Source organism: Onychomys torridus, chromosome 12 (assembly GCF_903995425.1).
Source record: "Onychomys torridus chromosome 12, mOncTor1.1, whole genome shotgun sequence".
NCBI lineage: Eukaryota > Metazoa > Chordata > Mammalia > Rodentia > Cricetidae > Onychomys > Onychomys torridus.
Window position 1 is genome coordinate 12,900,285 of NC_050454.1, and position 18,432 is coordinate 12,918,716.

Sequence of the window (18,432 nt, forward strand, 5' to 3'; positions counted from 1 at the left end):
ACCTTGAAAGGGACAGATCGGATTTATTGGAAAAAAAAAAAAAAAAAAAGAAAAGAAAATCTCCATGGGTGGTGGTAGTTGCACTTGCCTTTAATCCCAGCACTCAGGAGGCAGACACAGGCAGATCTCTAAATTCAAGGCCAGCCTACTCTACAGAGTTAGTTCCAGGACAGCCAAGGCTGTTATATAGTGAAACCCTGACTCAAAAAAAAAAAAAAAAAAAAAGCAGAAAGAAAAAAAAATCTCAAGAAAAGTAAGAGTTTATATTTTATTATATATTTTTATACATTATTATATATTTGTTTATTTTTTTTATATAGAATATTCCTTTTCTGTATAGTAGGATCTGTTGAATAAATGCTTTTAAGATTATACCTATGATAGGTATGATAGCTTCTTCCTTCATAGCATAAAATTTTTAGTTTTTCGAGACAGTGTCTCTCTAGCTTTGGAGCCCGTCCTGGACTAGCACTGTAGACCAGGCTGGCCTCAAACTCACAGAGATCCGCCTGACTCTGCCTCCCGAGTGCTGGGATTACAGGTGTGCGCCACCACCGCCTGGCTCAAGGCATAAAATTTATTACCTATTGTTGAAGCTTACTTTAATATATCTTTGTCTATTAATTATTATGTGATAGAGCAGTAATTATATTGATTCTAGTAAGCCTATATTTTTCCAATCTTTTTTTTTCCGGGGGTGTGTGTGGGGGGGTTTTGAGACAGGGTTTCTCTGTGTAGCTTTGCGCTTTTCCTGGATCTCGCTTGGTAGACCAGGCTGGCCTCCAACTCACAAAGATCCACCTGCTGCTGCCTCCTGAGTGCTGGGATTAAAGGCACCCGGCTTTCTTTTTTTTTTTTTTAATTATGAATTCCTTATCTTTAAGAATTCAGGGAGGCTGGGTGCTGGAGAGACAGCTCCACATACAGTTAAGAGCCTGTAACTCTAGCTCCAGAGGGATCTGTCACCTATGGCCTCCAAGGGCTCTACAGTCACATACACATACTCCCACACACATAATTAAACTAAAAATAAAATCTTAAAAGAAAAAAAAGAATTCAGGGAGGGTTGGGGATTGGGGAATTTAACTCAGTAGTAGACAAATTGCCTCACAAGTACAAGGCCCTGGGTTCAGCTTTTAGTTGGGGCTGGGGTGTGAAAGGCCAAAACAATAACTGTAGCCTGGATGTAGTGTAGAACAAGCTTTAATTCCAGCACCTGGGAGGCAGAGGAAGGTATGAGTTCCAGGACAAACAGGGCTACATAGTGAGTGAGACTTTGTCTCCAGAGAGAGAGATTCAAGTCAGGTTGAGACGCTCAGATGGCTCAGTGGTTATGAGCACATACTGCTCCTAGAGAGGACTTAAGTTCCGTTTCCAGCTGTTGGGCAGCTCACAACCACCTGTAATTGCAGCTTCAGGGGAATATGAAGTTTCAGCTATGCATATATCTCCCTATCCCCTATAATTAAAAATTAATGTGTAAGGGACCTGAGATGGAAAGAGATCTCCTTTTTTTTCCTTTCCTTTTCTTTTCCTTTCTTTTCTTTCCTTTTCTGTCTGTTCTTTCTTTGTAAACTTTTTGCTTTCTGTGCTAGATATTTTATTCTAGTTCTTCTCTGTGTAGAAGTCATTTACCACTTCTTTATTCTGATTACTGTAGTTTCTAAAAATCACATGTTTGTTTCACTTGTTAATTTGAATACATTCACAGTTTAGAAGGAAAATAGGTGTCACAAAAAACAGTTTTCATTTTGATATTTTCGTACTTTTTTCTAACAGAGAAGAAGTGCGTGCCCCAATTCCTCAAAAGCAAGAAATACTGGTGGAGCCGGAACCTTTGTTTGGTGGTAAGTTAACTTATTTGACTGTGTTGTTGTCTAGGATTTTAATAAAATGGACTAGAGATCTGAGGGCTTACTCAAAGATTGCCTCATCATTTACAGAATCAGTTCTTTTCTTACATTTCTATATTCTCCCCCAGGAAAGCTGCATTCCTTAACAGAGAATAATAACGAGGAGGAGGAAGCTTACCAAAAAGATTGGCTGTCTTTTTTTTGTAAGGGAGGGTGTCACTATAGCCTTAGCTGGCCTGGAACTCAGAGACTGCCTGCTCTACATTCTAAATTCTAGCATTCAAGATGTGTGCCCCACCACACACACATCCTCCCTTTGGAATCGCTGCATCTTATGGAGACCAATGATATTATATTAAAAAGAACTCTTAATTTTATGCTATGTCGTCTTCTGGATATACATAGGTCTGATAGCTCAATATACACTTGACTTACAGCTCTTTATTGTTTTGTGTGCTTTGCCTTCTCTCTTTTTAATTTCTCTACGTGCTGTTCTTGTTTTGGACAGAAGAGAAACATAGTTCTTATTCCATGCCCCCCCCCCCCCAAATTAGCAGTCTGGGTGAATTTGAAATTTGCTAAATTATGGGGTATTTAATCAGTTTTAAAGAAGAGTAATAGTAATAGTTTAGTAAGTACCTTCTTCCTTTTATGAGGCAAACATGTTTAGGTATTACTTAAAAAATAGATGAATCTTATTGTGGTAGGGCAAAAAGATGGTGAAATGTATATTGAGAACACTAGTACAGAGAACTGGTTTGAAACATGAGGATAAAAGACCTATTTTTAAAGTTTTGTGGAAAAACTAGAATAGGGAAAGAAATAATTTTTTAAATTTTTATTTATTTACTTACTTGAGACAGGGTTTCCCTGTGTGTCCTTGGCTAGTCTGGAGCTTGTTATACTCTTAAACTTACATAGATCTGTTTGCCTCTGTCTCCTGAATTCCGAGATTAAAGATGTGTGCCACTACACCAGACAAGAAGGGGCTCTAGTTTTGTTTTTGTTAGAGGATTAAAAAGTTACCCATTAGGTGTCAATACTTACTTCCTAAGTAGAGCACTTGCCTAGCATGTGTGAGGCACTAGGTTTTATCCCTAGCATTGCGAAAATTCCATTTGTATTGAACATAGACTTTTTTCTTGTCAGCATTCCCTAAACAAGAGAACAGTCATTTAGAAAACATTTATATTATATTAGGTATAGTAAGTAATGTAGAGATAGTGTAAATTATAAAGTACATTGAAGGATGTGCCCATGTGTGCATGTGCATGCATGTAAAGGCCAGAGCTTGGGATCATCCTCGATTGTTCTTCTATCTTATTCATTGGGGCAGGGTTTCTGAATCAAACCCAGAGCTCTCTGATATGGGTTGCTCTCGGGATCCCATTTTTGCATTGTATTGTGTGACAAAACTTTTCCTGGGATGCGCAAAACATATATAACTCACGTCAGATAGGGAACTCATTACAGACCAAAGTATAGATACCATCAAAGTCCAAGTTGGTGAACTGATGAGTTTATTGGGTTACTTACAGGAATATGGGTGAGGGGTCTGAAAGACAGCTGCAACACCAAAGCTCACCCAATGTGAGTGACAGCTCACAAAAGCTGGGAATCTGGAGCACACTGTACACCCTACAGGCAGCTCAATAGGTTGGGCCGTGTCCTTTCCAAGTACCTCAGTTGGTCTAAACCTTTTCCATGCAGCTCAGCTAATTTTCTTCCAGTGAGTCTGATCTGAGAGTCTTGGTAGCTTAGCTTTTATTGCTAACTCTTTCAGGGAGTGGCCTAATGAATCTGGTCAGTTTCAGGGACTTCCTGAAGCTGTTTTGAGATGTTTACCTTCCTGCTTAAGGAGCTTCCTGCAGGATGGAAAGTTTTAATCTGAGGAAATTTATACAACACCTTCCAAGGCTGGGATTACAGGTGGGTTGCTGTCTTAGTTAGAGTTTCTGTTGCTGTGAAGAGATACCATGACCACATCATGTCAACTCTTGCAAAGGAAAACATTTAATTGGGTGACTTACAGTTCAGAGGTTCAGTCCATTATCATTATGGTAGGTCATTGTGGTGTGCAGCCAGACATGGTACTGGAGAGGTAGCTGAGAATTCATCTTTTTTTTTTTTTTTTTTGTGGAGCTGAGGATCAAACCCAGGGCCTTGTACTTGCTAGGCAAGCACTCTACCACTGAGCTAAATCTCCAACTCCAAGAATTCTACATCTTATTCAGGTAGGAGGTGGTCTGTCTCACTGAGTGTGGCTTGAGCATACAAGGACCTCAAAGCCCGCCTCCACAGCGACATACTTCCTCCAACAAGACCACACTTATCTAATAAGGCCACGCCTCCTAATAGTGCCATTCCTTTTGGGGGCTGTTTTCTTTTAAACCACCACAGTTGCCAAGCCCACTGGGCATTTAACCTAGATTCTGGGGATCCAAACTTAACTCTTCAGGTCTGCACAGCAAGTGCTTTTGCTGGTAAGATGTCATCCTACCCTGGATATTCACCTACAGGCTGTGGATACTGAGAGATGGGGATGTGTTAGACAGCTTCATGTTATAGTAATAAGATAATTGAGTTAGTTATCTTGAAAAGAGACCACCATTTTCGTTCACTTTTGGAGGTTTCAGTTAGTCCCTTTGCTTGTGGCAAGGAAGTATATATCATAGTGAATATGTATAGTAGAAGTTGCTCAGTTCTTGGCAGCCAAAAAGGGGTGGGGGGGTAATAAAAGAGACCAAAGTCTCATGTCCTCTTCAAGGGCATAGTCCAAAGTGACCAAAGCTTCTCTGTTAGGTCCCATTTCTCAAGGGCTCACTATCTCCTCATAGTGCTATGGCGGGAACCAACCATTACCACAAGGGCCTTTGGGATGACACCCACATCATAGGAAGAAGGATTTCCTTAAGCTGTTGGATAGAGATGCTATATCTTCAATACAAAGTCTGTGACACTGCCTAAGACTCAGGAACAGTGAATTTTATTAAGATGGACTATAAAGAGCTATTAGATTTTAACTTGCACAAACCATTTTCAACAGATTATTTACTTATTTACTTGTTTGTTTTTTTATTTTTCGGGACAGGGTTTCTCTGTGTAGCCCTGGCTGTCCTGAACTCACTCTCTAGACCAGGCTGGCCTTGAACTCAGAGATCCATCTGTTTCTGCCTCCTGAGTGCTGGGATTAAAGGTATGCACTTGCTGCTGAGTTCAAGATTCATTTCTTTTTTTAATTTTTAGCTGTGTGTGTGTGTGTGCGTGCGTGCGTGCGTGCGTGTGTGTGTGTGTGTGTGTGTGTGTGTGTGTGTGTGTTATCCTGGAGCTTGCATTTACAGGTAGGAGTGTGTATATGCATGTGTATACCTGTACAAGGAGGTCAGAAGAAGTCATTGAATCCCCTGAGCTGTGTGTGTGTGTGTGTGTGTGTGTGTGTGTGTGTGTGTGTGTGTGTGTGTGTGTGTATGCATGTGTATACCTGTACAAGGAGGTCAGAAGAAGTCATTGGATCCCCTGGAGCTGGAGTTAGAAGTAGTTATGCCCCGACTGTTGAACCAATTCTTCCAACCCCAGTTTATCACAAATCTTTAAAGAATCACCACTACATGCCGGGCAGTGGTAGCGCACGCCTTTAATCCCAGCACTCTGGAGGCAGATCCAGGCTCTGAGTTCAAGGCCAGCCTGGTCTCCAAAGCAAGTTCCAGGAAAGGCGCAAAGCTACACAGAGAAACCCTGTCTCGGAGGGGGTGGGGGGAGTATCACCACTACTTAAGTTTTGGAATATCAAAGAATATTCATATTTATCTAAAATGTTATTTCTTTACTACTATATTTCTGTGTGGGACTGGATTTTAATAGTCTTCTTATACTTGAATTTAAATTAAGCAATAGATTGTAAATTGATGCAAATGAAATGAAAATCCTAGTTGTTTTCTCTTAAGCTAGATAGTAACAGATTTATGACAATGTGAAAACAGTGTTTCTCTGCTCACTAGGTTGTTTGTCTCTGCTAGTCCTTGTCTTCCGCTATAATATATAGGACTTTACCATGTGTGTGGATTTCTTTTAGCTTTTTGTAGCTTAGTCTTTTTGGCCTTGATGAATAACACGCCTACTGAGTGGATAGGAGGAGGATTACAGAGGAATGGTGTTTGCTTATAGTATCTGGTTTACAAGAGAGAAAGGGGCACTTGGAGAAAAGTCCTAGGGCAAGAAGTGCTGCAGCTTGAAAAGAGGCTCTTAGTGAAGGTCTGATAAATGAGGAGGAAGCAAATAGGAGCAGGTGATGAGCCCAAGAACTAATAAGAGCTGGGTAAAGGGCTAGTGATAATGAAGTAGTAGTAAAAGTGCCAAGGTGATGAGCTGCCTCACGAAAGGGAGAAAAGAGGTGATATGAAGTGTGGCAGACTATCCGTTGGCTGCTGTTGGTGGTTTTAGAAGTAAGTAGAATATTGTCTCTGGAACTCCTGGTTGAAGGAGAGGACCAATTCCTGAATGTTGTCCTCTGATCCATACACATGGGCTGTGGCAAGCACACAATAAAATAAAGTAAAAACCCTATCGTATAACTAGTTTTCAGAAGGCATTGTTTGGGGCAGGTATGGTAGAACGTGACTGCAATTCTAGCACTCAGAAGGCTGAGGCAGTAGTAGACTTTGAGCCCCGGGCTAGCCTGGGCTAGATACAAGACCTGTCTATAAAAACCAAAGCAACAACAAAGGTATTGAGCCTAAAGTACTTTTGCTACAAACATACATTTTAAATAGAAATTCTTGATTAAAAGTAGTTCAAAGATTGAAAAGTATCACAATTCTTCATTTTTTTTTTTTTTTTTTTTAAACATGACGGGAACAGAATGAAAAGGATTAGGTTTAATTTTTTTTTCAATTTGGGTTAACTATTTAAAAATTTAATAGCTTTTTTTTTTTTTTTTTTTAAATCTCTTTTCCTGAAGGTAATTGTGATTCTTTTGTTTTTGAGACAGTCTTGTTAGCACGAATCTTAAAAGGTCTTATCAATAAAAACAAACCCAGAGTCAGGTATTGGGGTGAATGATGGAAAATCAGAGAGACAGAACAGACCACAGCTACCTCACCTTGCCAATTCCTCAGCTGAACTGCTGCTCAAAAGCTTAAAGGCTCTATCTAGTTCCTGGTCCTCATGCCTTATATACCTTTCTGCTTTCTGCCATCACTTCCTAGGATTAAAGGCATGTGTCACCATGCCTGGATGTTTCCAGTGTGGCTTTGAACTCACAGAGATCCAGATGGATCTCTGCCTCCTGAATGCTAGGATTAAAGGCTGTGCTACCACTGCCTAAACCTATGTTTAATATAGTGGCTGTTCTATTTTCTGACCCCCAGATAAGCTTATTGGGGTGCACAAAATATCATCCACACAGTCTTATGTAGTCCAGCCTTGAACTCACTATATAGCTCATTGTGACCTTCAGCCTCCTGTTCATACTGGGATTCCAGGCATGTAGCACTATGTCTGGCTTTATAATTATGTTAACATAAATATTGATGGGTGTGTGTGCTTATATGAATGGCATTTAAACATGATATAAACAGTGAAGTTCATTTTGGGGTCTTATTTTTTGAGGCATGGCCTTATATAGCCAGCTCAGGTTGGCTTTGAATTCATGTAGTCAAAGATGACTTTAAATTTCTGCTCTGATTATAGGCATGTGTTACCACACCAGCACTATGAGGTGCTGGGAATGGAAGCCAGTGCTACTTTGTAGTTAGAGTTTTCCTGCCTGGCCCAATCAGGACAAATCTCTCTCACCCGCCACTCTAACAGTCACTCAGACCCAACCAAGAAAGCACACAGAAACTTACATTGCTTACAAACTGTATGGCCATGGCAGGCTTCTTGTTATCTACTTCTTCTATCTTAAATTAACCCATTTCTGTTAGTCTATACTTTGCCACATGGTTTGTGGCTTACCAGTGTCTTTACATGTTGCTTTCCATGGCGGTGGCTGGAAGTGTCTCCCCAGCCTTCTCCTTCCCCGAATTCTCCTCTCTTTTGTCCCACCTATACTTCCTGCCTGGCCACTGGCCAATCAGAACTTTATTTACACAGAGCGATATCCACAGCACTACTTGTATGCTGGGCAAGCTCTACGAACTGAGTTTTACTATGAGCCCTGAGTTTTTAAGTTTTGGTTTAGAAGGCTCAGAGGCTGTTCTTCCAGAGGTCCTGGGTTCAATTCCCAGCAACCAACCACATGGTGGCTCACAACCATCTGTAATGAGATCTGGTGCCCTCTTCTGGCCTGCAGCACACATGCAGACGGAACACTGTATACATAATAAATAAATCTTTTTTTAAAAAGACTTAATTTGTGGTGTGTGTGGGTGTGTGCGTATGTGTATGCGTACGCGCTCTTGCAAAAAGAGTGGACCCCATGGAGCTGGAGTCAGCTAGCTGTGAGCTGACCCATGGGGTGCTGGAACTGAACAAAGCAGCACTTGCTTCTTTCAATCACTGAGCAGTCTGTGTTGTAGTTTGTTTTCCTTTTAACTTAGTGCTTCCTTTCTTTATTTCTTTTTTAGTTTTTTTGAGACAGGCTTTCTCTGTGTAGCCCTAGCTGTTCGAGGACCTGTTCTGTAGACCAGGTTCACAGAGATCCATCCTCCTGCCTCTGCCTCCTGAGTACTGGGATTAAAGGTGTGTGCCACCATTACTGGTTGACTTGGTGATTGCGTAGTTTGAAGAAAGTTGCTTTGATGTGGGGTAAGAGACTTTTGAACTCTCTTATCTTCTAATCATTAATGTGGGACGTTGTTTTGGTTATATGCTGGACAGGCTCACCATATATAAGTCAGTTTAAACTGTTACTCTGAAAGAATTATTTAAACATCTCCATTTTCAGTTGGCCATGGTGATACATGTCTTTAAATCCCAGCTCTAAGACAGGCTGATCTGGTGGTCAACCTTGTCTACTTAATGAGTTCTAGGATAGCCACGGCTGGATAGAGAGACCCTGTCTCGAAAAGCAAAACAACATCAACAAAGTTCCATTTTCTATGATGTGCATGAGTAATTTGGTACATTTTTTTAAAAGTTTGAGAACATTTTTCTAAGAGAAGGTAACATTTCAATTAATGCATTCTAAATCTTTTTTTTTTTTTTTTTTTAAGATTTATTTATTTATTATGAATACACTATTCTGCCTGCATGTGTCCCTGCAGGCCAGAAGAAGGCACCGGATCTCATTACAAGTAGTTGTGAGCCACCATGTGGTTGCTGGGAATTGAACTCAGGACCTCTGGAAGAGCAGTCGGTGCTCTTAACCACTGAGCCATCTCTCCAGCCCGCATTCTAAATCTTATGTAAAATATTTACAAATTGAATGTAGGCTGTCTACAAGGGTAGCAGAAGAACTTTGTCCTGGGTAATCATAGGAACACTTCAGAAATTTACAGTGTATTTTTAGTGTTTATGATTCTACATATGCATCCACTACGACAGAATTCTTAAATCTTAGGGTGTAGAACTTATGTAGGGGCTGGGGCTGTAGGTAGATAGAGCACTTGCCTAGCATTTTTTCCCCTCCCAAGACATGGTCTCACTATATAGAACTGACTTCTGCCTCACAAATACTTGTGACAACGTGAGACCCTCTCTACAAAGAAAAGAATTTACAGCCGGGCAGTGGTGGCTCACACCATTAATCCCAGCACTCATAGGCAGATGGATCTCTGAGTTCAAGGCCAGCCTGGTCTATAGAGCGAGTTCCAGGACAGCCAGGGCTACACAGAGAAACCCAGTAAATCTTTATCTGGTCTCTCTTACCTAGTTCTGATTTTCTTATTTGTATGATAAGATGATTGGGTCATAACTTGAAAGACTTTACTTTTTTGTTTGTTTATTTTGAGAGCAGAACATGGACTTTACCCACTGAGCTATTTTGTTTTTTGAGATGAGGGGTCTTGCTTTGTAGCTCAGGCTGGCCAAGAACCTGCAGTGATCCTCATGCCACAAGTGCTGGGATTACAAGGGTGCTGCTACCACACCAGGCCTTGACTTAAAAGTGTAAAAATATATATATTCTTCTCCCTTCCTTCCTTCCTTCCTTCCTTCCTTCCTTCCTTCCTTCCTTCCTTCCTTCCTTCCTTCCTTTCTCTCTCTTTTTCTTTTTTTTTCTTTTTCTTTTTTTAGACAATGTTTATCTGTAATGTTGGAGTCTGTCCTGGAACTTACTCTGTAGACTCGAATGCACAGAGAATCACCTGGCTCTGCCTCCTGAGTGCTGGGACTAAAGGTGTGCGCCACTACTACTAGGCTGCTTCTTCTTTTTTTTTTTTTTTTTAAGTGATTTTTGTTTGGTTTTGTTTTTCGAGACAGGGTTCTCTGTGTAGCTCTGGCTGTCCTGGAATTTAGTAAATTTAGCATTGGTGTTATTCCTGCATGTGTGCCTGTGTGAGGATGTCAGATCACCTGGAACTGGAGTCACAGACAATTATGACCTGCCATAATTGGTGCCATGTGGGTGCTGGGAATTGAACACAGTTCCTCTGAAAGAGCAATCAGTACTCTTAACCACTGAGCCATGTCTACAGCTCTTTATTCTTTACTATTTTTTTTTTTTTTTTCTGAGAGAAGGTACTAGTAAGAATATGAGCATTGTAAAATACATATGGGGCTGGAGAGATGGCTTAGTTAAGAGCACTGACTGCTTTTTGAAAGGACATAGGTTCAATTCCCAGCACCTATGTAGTGGCTCATAACTGTCTATAACTCCAATTTCAAGGCATCTGATACGCTTCTGGTCGTATGGTGCACAAACTTACATTGTAGGGAAAATCTACATACACACAAAAGAAAACAATAAAAAAAGAAATGCTTATATGAGGAACATCTTGAGAATTTCCAGAATTAATGTTTTAATTTTTTAAACCAATTCTGTTTTTCTTCTACAGCCCCTAAAAGACGAAGGCCTGCGCGATCAATATTTGATGGTTTCCGAGATTTTCAAACTGAAACTAGTAGGTATTTGTGAACCAGCCTGACAACTCCCTCTTCTACTTCCTTTCTGTTAAAAAGAAAAAGATGATTAGTATTAGTTGTAATTCCTGTAAGGATTCACCCGGTTTAAAAGGTGAACTTATAGACGTAAAGATACTGGCTGTGAAGCCCGAGTTTGACCCCTCAGACCCACATGATGAGAAGAGAGAGATTGACTCCTGCAAGTTGTACATGGACTCCACGTGTGTACCATGACACACATGTGCACACACTGTCCTCGTTTGGTGACTACCACTGTGACGAAACACCATGACCAAAAGCCACTTGGGGAGGAAAGGGCTTATTTTGCTCGTGACTGAAGGAAGTCAGGACAGGAACTCACGCAGGGCAGGAACCTGGAGGCAGGAGCTGATGCAGAGGCCACGCTGTGGTGCTGCTTACTGGCTTGTTCCTCAGCCTGCTTTCTTATTTATTGCACCCAGGACCACCAGCCCAGGGGTGGCACCACCCACAATGGGCTGGGCCATCCCCCATCAATCACTAATTAAGAAAACACCCTACAGCAGTGTTTCTCAAGATGAGGGGTGGTCAAGTGATGCTTTCACTGGAGTCACATATCAGATCTCCTGCTTATCAGATATTTGCATTGCACTTCATAACAATAGTAAATATAGTTATGAAGTAGCAATGAAATAATTGTATTGTTCGGAGGTCACCACACCATGAGGAACTGTATTAAAGGGTCACAGCATTAGGAAGGTTGAGACCCACTGTCCTGCAGGCTTGCCTGTAGCCAGTCTAGTGGTTATGGAGTCATTTTCTTGATTGGGTCTCCTTCCTCTTTGATGACTCCAGCTTGTCAAGTTGACACACTAGCCAGCACAGTTCATACCTTTCTGTGCTGCAGCCCAGGAGTATTTTGGCCTCATACTTGTAAAGATTTCTAAAGAAAGACATTTTTTGTTCATTTTTGTGGGGGTGGTGTGTCAGCCATGATGTTCATGTGTCCTCTATCAAGAGGACAGCTTACTGGAATTGATTCTGCCCTACCATATACAAGTGCCCTGACTTACTGAGCCATCTAGCTGGCCCAGGACAGTTATTTTTAGATAGTACATAGGAAATGCTTTGGTCTGTGTCTAGTTTTGTAACTTATTTATCTGTGCCCTGAAGGAAAAAGTTGAAAGAGAAGGCTTAAGTTTTCAAAGCAATCTGTGCTCTTCTAGTAGATGGGGACCATACCTTCTACTTCAAGAGTCATTAAAAATGGGAGCTAGCTACAATAGATTGGTTAGGGTCACTTTCAGAACCAGAGAAATGATTCTGAAAGCTTTCTTCTGTGTTGCTTATGAATATGTGAAGGAATTTATTTTGGTGAGGGTGTATGTGTGTGTGTTTTGCTGGGGACAGACAGGGCCTTGAATATTCTGTACATGACTATTTGTAACTAATTTAATTTTCCACTTTTATCTTTTGGCTAGTAACAACCACCAAATCCTTAAAAAAAAAAAATTTTTTTTTTGGTGCTTCTTCAGTCATTACCTTTTTGTGTTTGAGACCATGCACACTATTCAATAATTCTTCCAGTCAATATAAGGCCTTTTGTTTATTGTGTAATTTAACACTTCCATTTTGTGGCTAATTAAAACATTTCCATCCTTCTGTATTGTAGTTAGGCAAGAACAGGAGTTAAGAAATGGAGGAGCAGTAGATAAGAAACTAACAACCCTTGCAGATCTATTCCGGCCCCCGATCGACTTGATGCACAAAGGCAGCTTTGAAACAGTAAGTTGTTGAAGATTCTGTACTGTAACTGTAAACCGGTTTACAATTTGTGTGCCCCCCCTATTGGTGAAATTATTAAGGTCACTCCACGTAGTTAAAAGGGAGGTTTATTTTGTGGGGTAACTTACAAATGAAGGGCTTGGTTGCAGGGTCTGGGAAAGGTATGGCGCAGTCCGGCGATGTTCTCTGGAGAACTCTGCTGGGTCTACCTCCTGCGTCCAGGGTCCCGGAACCAAGAGAAGCATCTCCTCTCAATCCTGGGTCTTCCGCTCCCTCCTCTGCCCCACCTTGTGGATGTGACCATTACCGAAGCCTCAGTGGGGGTTGGAACTTCCAGGCCAAGGCTGGGATGGCTACCCACTGCGCCCCCCCCCCCCTTTTTTTGAGACAAGGCCTTATCATGTGGTCTGGACATATTCTATAGACCATGCTTCAGAATTACAGAGATGGGTCTGCCTCTGCCTCCTCTGTGTCCACTATGCCTTTTATTTTTAAATTTTATTTTTGTTTTCGGTATATAGAGAATTGATATGTTAACTATTTCTGCACAGTAAACTTAAGAATTACACTGACTTAATTTTTACTGGCAGTAAGTGAAGTATATTTTTAATAACAGTATATGAGATTGGTTATTTTGAGAGCCTTTGATTAGCCTTGTGTGGCATCAGTGTAAAATTTTTACCACTTTGAAAGCTTCTTTTTAAAAACTTAGTTTTGAAATTGCCAGGTGGTGGTGGCGCACACCTGTAATCCCAGCACTTGGGAGGCAGAGCCAGGTGGAACTCTGTGAGTTCGAGGCCAGCCTGGGATACAGAGTGAGTTCCAGGACAAGCACCAAAACTACACAGAGAAACCCTGTCTCGAAAAGAAAAAAATAAAATAAAATAAAATTTAGTTTTGAAAATGTGTATATCTTTTACTACTGCTGGGTGTGTAGTGTTACATTTATTAACCATTTATGAATTATTTGTATTTATCTTTTGCCTATGTTGTTGTCTCCCCCTTATTTGCAGTTTTGCTTAGGTTTTAATTTACATGAAGTCTCAAAATATTAAATGGAAAGTTCCAGAAATAAAAATTGATGTTTTAAGTTATGTACTGTTCTAAGTAGCATGATGAAATCTCTCCATCCACTCAGGACAGTGTATCTATATAATATCTATTACCTACTTGTTTATTATTTAGTTAACTGATCTGGGTAATATCAATTGATCACCTTGCTGAGGTGGTGGTAGTGCACACCCAGCACTAGGAAGGAGGAGGCAGGTGGATCTCTGAGTTCAAGGCCAGCCTGATCTAGAGTCAGTTCCAGGTCACCTGGGGCTACACAGAGAAACCTTGTCTTGGAAAAACAAAAAGAAACAGTATTGATCAACTTATAATATCTTCATTTTATTTATTTAGTTTTTTTTTGTTTTTGTTTTTTTTTTTTTTGGTTTTGAGACAGAGTCTCACTATGTAGCTCTGGCAGTTCTGGAACTCATGTAGACCCAACTGACTCTGAGATTAAAGATGTACACCACCACACCCAACTCAATTTGTAATATCTTAAATGCTTGTGCTCAATGCCTTGTGTTTCCTTCATTGTGACCCCAAACTTAACTAGTGATATCGGTAATGGGGTATATCAGAGGCAGACTATGAAGTGTTTCCTTTAAGTAAAAGGGTGATAAGTCTTGTTCTGTAGTAAGAATGAATTATCTATGAAATTGTGAAGAAGGAAACAGAATTTTTTACTAGTTTTGCTGTCATATCTGACGTTGTAAAAGTTCAGTCTCAGTGGAGCAGTGCTTGGTTACAGTGGACAATACATTAAATTTGTGTATATTTGTTATTTGTGGTTTCACACATGTACTGAGAATTTTGGAAATAGGTCTGAATCAAATTGCAGAATATATTCTCCCCCTAGTTCTTCCTAGCTTTATCTTTCCTAAACACAGAGGGAAACTTCCTGGGGCGGGTTTACTTGACTGTCTATTAACTTTCAAGCAAAGCAAGGGGAATATGTTCCCTTCTCACCACAGTGAAAACAGCTGTTATTAAGAAAATAGCAGGAGGGGCTGGAGAGGTGGCTTAGCAGTTGAGAATGTTTGCTGTTCTTGCAGAGGATCCAGGTCCAGTTCCCAGCACTCACATGGTGGCTCCCAACTGCAGTTCTAGGGGAACTCTGGTCTCTACAGATAGCAGGCATGCACATAAACTCATAAACATGCACTCAAACAAATAAAAGTAAATAAGCCTTTAAAAACAAACAAATAAAATTAAAACAAAACTATCACATTGTCAAGATACTTGGAATTTCCAGAGAGGATTTGCTGAGGGGTAAGACTATTACTGAAAGTGGACAGCACCATTTCTTGTTTTTGTTTTTGTTTGGTTTTTCGAGACAGGGTCTCTCTGTGTAGTTTTGCGCCTTTCCTGGAACTCACTTGGTAGACCAGGCTGGCTCCAAACTCACAGAGATCCACCTGGCTCTGCCTCCCGAGTGCTGGGATTAAAGGCGTGCGCCACCACCGCCTGGCCTAAAGATTTATTTTTTATGTGTATGTATGTGCACATATATGCATGTGCATGAAGTTGCCCTTGGAGGCCAGAAGAGGAAATCAGATCCTTTGGACCTGTGAGCCACTGGGCATAGTTGCTGGGAATCAAACTCCATTTCTCTGCAAGAGTGTCAAGTACTTTTAACTCCAACCTCTAAATATCATTTAAAAAATATTTTTATTAATTATTTGATTTTTTTTTTCTTTCTTTTTTTGGCAGCAGTTTTAGACAGGGTCTCTCTATATATCCTTAGCTGTCCTTGCTGAGATTAAAGGTGTGCACCACCCATACCCTGTTTTTTGTTTTTCGAGACAGAGTTTCTCTCTGTAATAACTCTGGCTGTCTTGGGACTCTCTTTGTAGACCAGGTGGCCTTGAACTCACAGAGATAGATCCACCTGCCTCTGCCTGGCCCCTTTCAACTTCTGTAGCCTCTGTCCCTGCCTTGTCTAAAACCATCAAGACTAATTTGCGCTACCCTTATACTGATGGTTCAGGGGACATCCACTGGAGCATGGTCATTCCTACAGGGATGACGCTCTTAAGATGGACTCTCTCTGCCCCAGAAGCCATCATCTGTCAGTAGCTCCTCGGTTGGATGTGGGTGTTCATGTCCTTTTCTTCATTTCCATGCTAGAATGTTGACTAGCTTGGTTTTGTATAGGCCTTGTGTAGGCACTCAGAACTAATGAGCCCTGTCACAGTCTGGAAGACACAGTTGCATTCTGGTTCTCTCCAATTTCTGGCTCTTCAAATTCTTCACCTTCTCTTTCATGATGGCTGCTGAGCCTGGGGCTGTTGGGGCTGCGTAATCCTGACACTTTCTTCTGCACTTGAACCCCTTGTGAGTTTATGCATTAATCATTGTTCTCTGCACAAAGAAGTTATGAGTCATTGATGTCGTTATAAGAATGCTTAGTGTTTACATAGAAAGGACAGCACCTGAATGCTGAACTACACCAGGGACTAAATAGAAATTTTTTGTTTGTTTTGTTTTTCAAGTCAGGGTTTCTTTGTGTAGCCCTGGTTGCCCTGGAACTGGCTCTGTAGACCAGGCTGGTCTTGAACTCAGAGATTTACCTGCCAGAGTGCTGGGATTAAAGGTGTGAGCCACCACTGCCTGGTGGTGAAACTTTTTTTTGTTGTTTTTTGTTTTTTTAATATTTAACTTTATTCTTACAGGCCAAAGAGTGTGGCCAGATGCAGAATAAGTGGCTGATGATAAACATTCAAAATGTACAAGACTTTGCATGCCAGTGCCTCAATCGTGATGTGTGGAGCAATGAAGCTGTGAAGAATATTATCCGTGAACATTTCATTTTCTGGCAGGTGAGAGGGACAGTTAATTAAAATCTTCGTAATATCTATCTATCTAATCTATCTAATCTATCTGTCTAGGGTGGTTTTCGAGACAGGGTTTCTCTGTATACTCCTGGCTGTCCTAGAACTTGTTTTGTAGACCAAGCTGGCCTTGAACTCAGAGATCAGCCTTCTGCTTCCTGAGTGCTGGGATTAAAGGCATGCACTATCACTACCCAGCTTGTAATTTTTTTTTTTTTTTAAGTAGCATGTTATGGAGGAGGAATGGGGTTATAAACTGGGAAAAGTGAATTCATTTATGATGTAAGTTCCCTGTAATGGTTAAATAATAAGGATAAAGGCAGCAGTGAAGAACTAATAGAAGGAGCAAAATGAATGGAGTCATGTGGTACTTAGGCTTCAGGAGCATCTTGAAAGTCTACAGCTGGAGTTCAGTAGAACACAGTGTAAGCCCACGCAGGTTACATTTTTTCTAGAAATATACCATCTGAAAAGGTGAAATGAACATAATAATATTTCTTCTTTAATTCAGTGGATGATATAACATTAACATTTTAATGTCATGATCTGTGCATGTTAAAGTCTCAATGATATGGCATGTATTTCATGCTTATTGCATGAATTAGTCAATTTCTACTGTCTAATAGTCATGCAAGGTGAGTGGACATGTGGAAAACATCTTAGAATGTTGGAGAAATGTTGTTCAAATCTTAGATGGTCTTTTAAATAAAAAACCCAAAGCCAGCTATCAGGGTGAAAGCTGAAAAATCAGAGAAGCAGAGCAGCCAGGTAAGAACTCTATGAAATCCTCAGTCTAAAGAGAGTGAGTTACTGTTTCCTTGTGCCTTGTATTCCTCTTTCTGCCCAGACATCACTTCTTGGGACTGTGTGTGCCTCCTAGTACTGGGATTAAAGATGTGTGTTGTCACTGCCTGGCTTTGTTTTTTCTCCTAGACTGAGTCAATTTCATGTAGTCCAGGGTGGCTTTGAACTCACAGAGATCCAGATGGATCTCTGCCTGACCTCTATGTCTAATCTAGTGGCTGGCTCTGACCTCTGATCCTCAGGCACATTTATTAGCGTACACAATATATCACCACAGAGAAACATTAAAACTTGTGTTGTAGTGTGAGTCTGTTACTCTTTAACAATGTGTTCTTGGCTTAGTATTCCTGAGTGTTCCAGTTGTGATATCTTTTGTATAAATTATTTAGTTAAAACTAGGTAGCCTACCTTTCCTTTTCTTTTGTTTCGTTCTTTTTGTTTGATGGGTTTTTTTTTTTTTTTGGAGAGGCTTGCTACTGGGGATTCAACCTTGGGACCTCCTGCAGGCTAGGCAAGTGCTCCACCATTAAGCTAATCTCCATCCTCCTTCTTAGTTTTGTTGGTTTTTTTTTCTTTTAATTTTTATTTTTTTAAGACTTTTTCTTTTTTTTTTTTTTGTTTTTAAAGATTTATTTATTTATTATGCATACAGTGTTCTGTCTGCAGGTATGCCTGCAGGCCAGAAGAGGGCACCAGATCTCATTACGGATGGCTATGACCTACCATGTGGTTGCTGGGGATTGAACTCAGGACCTCTGGAACAACAGCCAGGGCTCTTAACCTCTGAGCCATCTCTCTAGCCCTGTTGTTTTGTTCAACAAAGGGTTTCTTTCTGAGTAGCCCTGGTTGTCCTGGAATTCACTCTTCAGACCAGGGTGGCCTCAAACCCAGGGATCAACCTGCCTCTGCCTCCTGAGTGCTGGGATTAAAGGTGTGCACCACTAGGGCCTAGGTCCTTTTTAGTGTTTGAAATCACTCCAAATAGGCCTTGAACTTGTGATCCTCTGACCCCAGCCACCTTCAGTAGCTGGGAATTATAGCCTAGGCAGGCCCAGTTTCAATTTCTAGTTTTTTTTTTTTTGGTTGTTGTTGTTGTTGTTGTTTTTAAGATTTATTATGTATAC

General features: G+C 40.7%; 1 protein-coding gene across 1 annotated transcript in view; it reads left to right on the forward strand.

Moving 5' to 3' along the window:
- Window positions 1-18,432, forward strand: part of Ubxn7 (UBX domain protein 7) — a 59,566-nt gene that overhangs the window by 29,764 nt on the left and 11,370 nt on the right. The window contains exons 3-6 of the mRNA XM_036203996.1: window positions 1,780-1,847; window positions 10,790-10,855; window positions 12,508-12,620; window positions 16,346-16,492. Of these exons, the coding sequence (XP_036059889.1) occupies window positions 1,780-1,847; window positions 10,790-10,855; window positions 12,508-12,620; window positions 16,346-16,492 (394 nt within the window). The remainder of the gene's footprint in view (window positions 1-1,779; window positions 1,848-10,789; window positions 10,856-12,507; window positions 12,621-16,345; window positions 16,493-18,432) is intronic.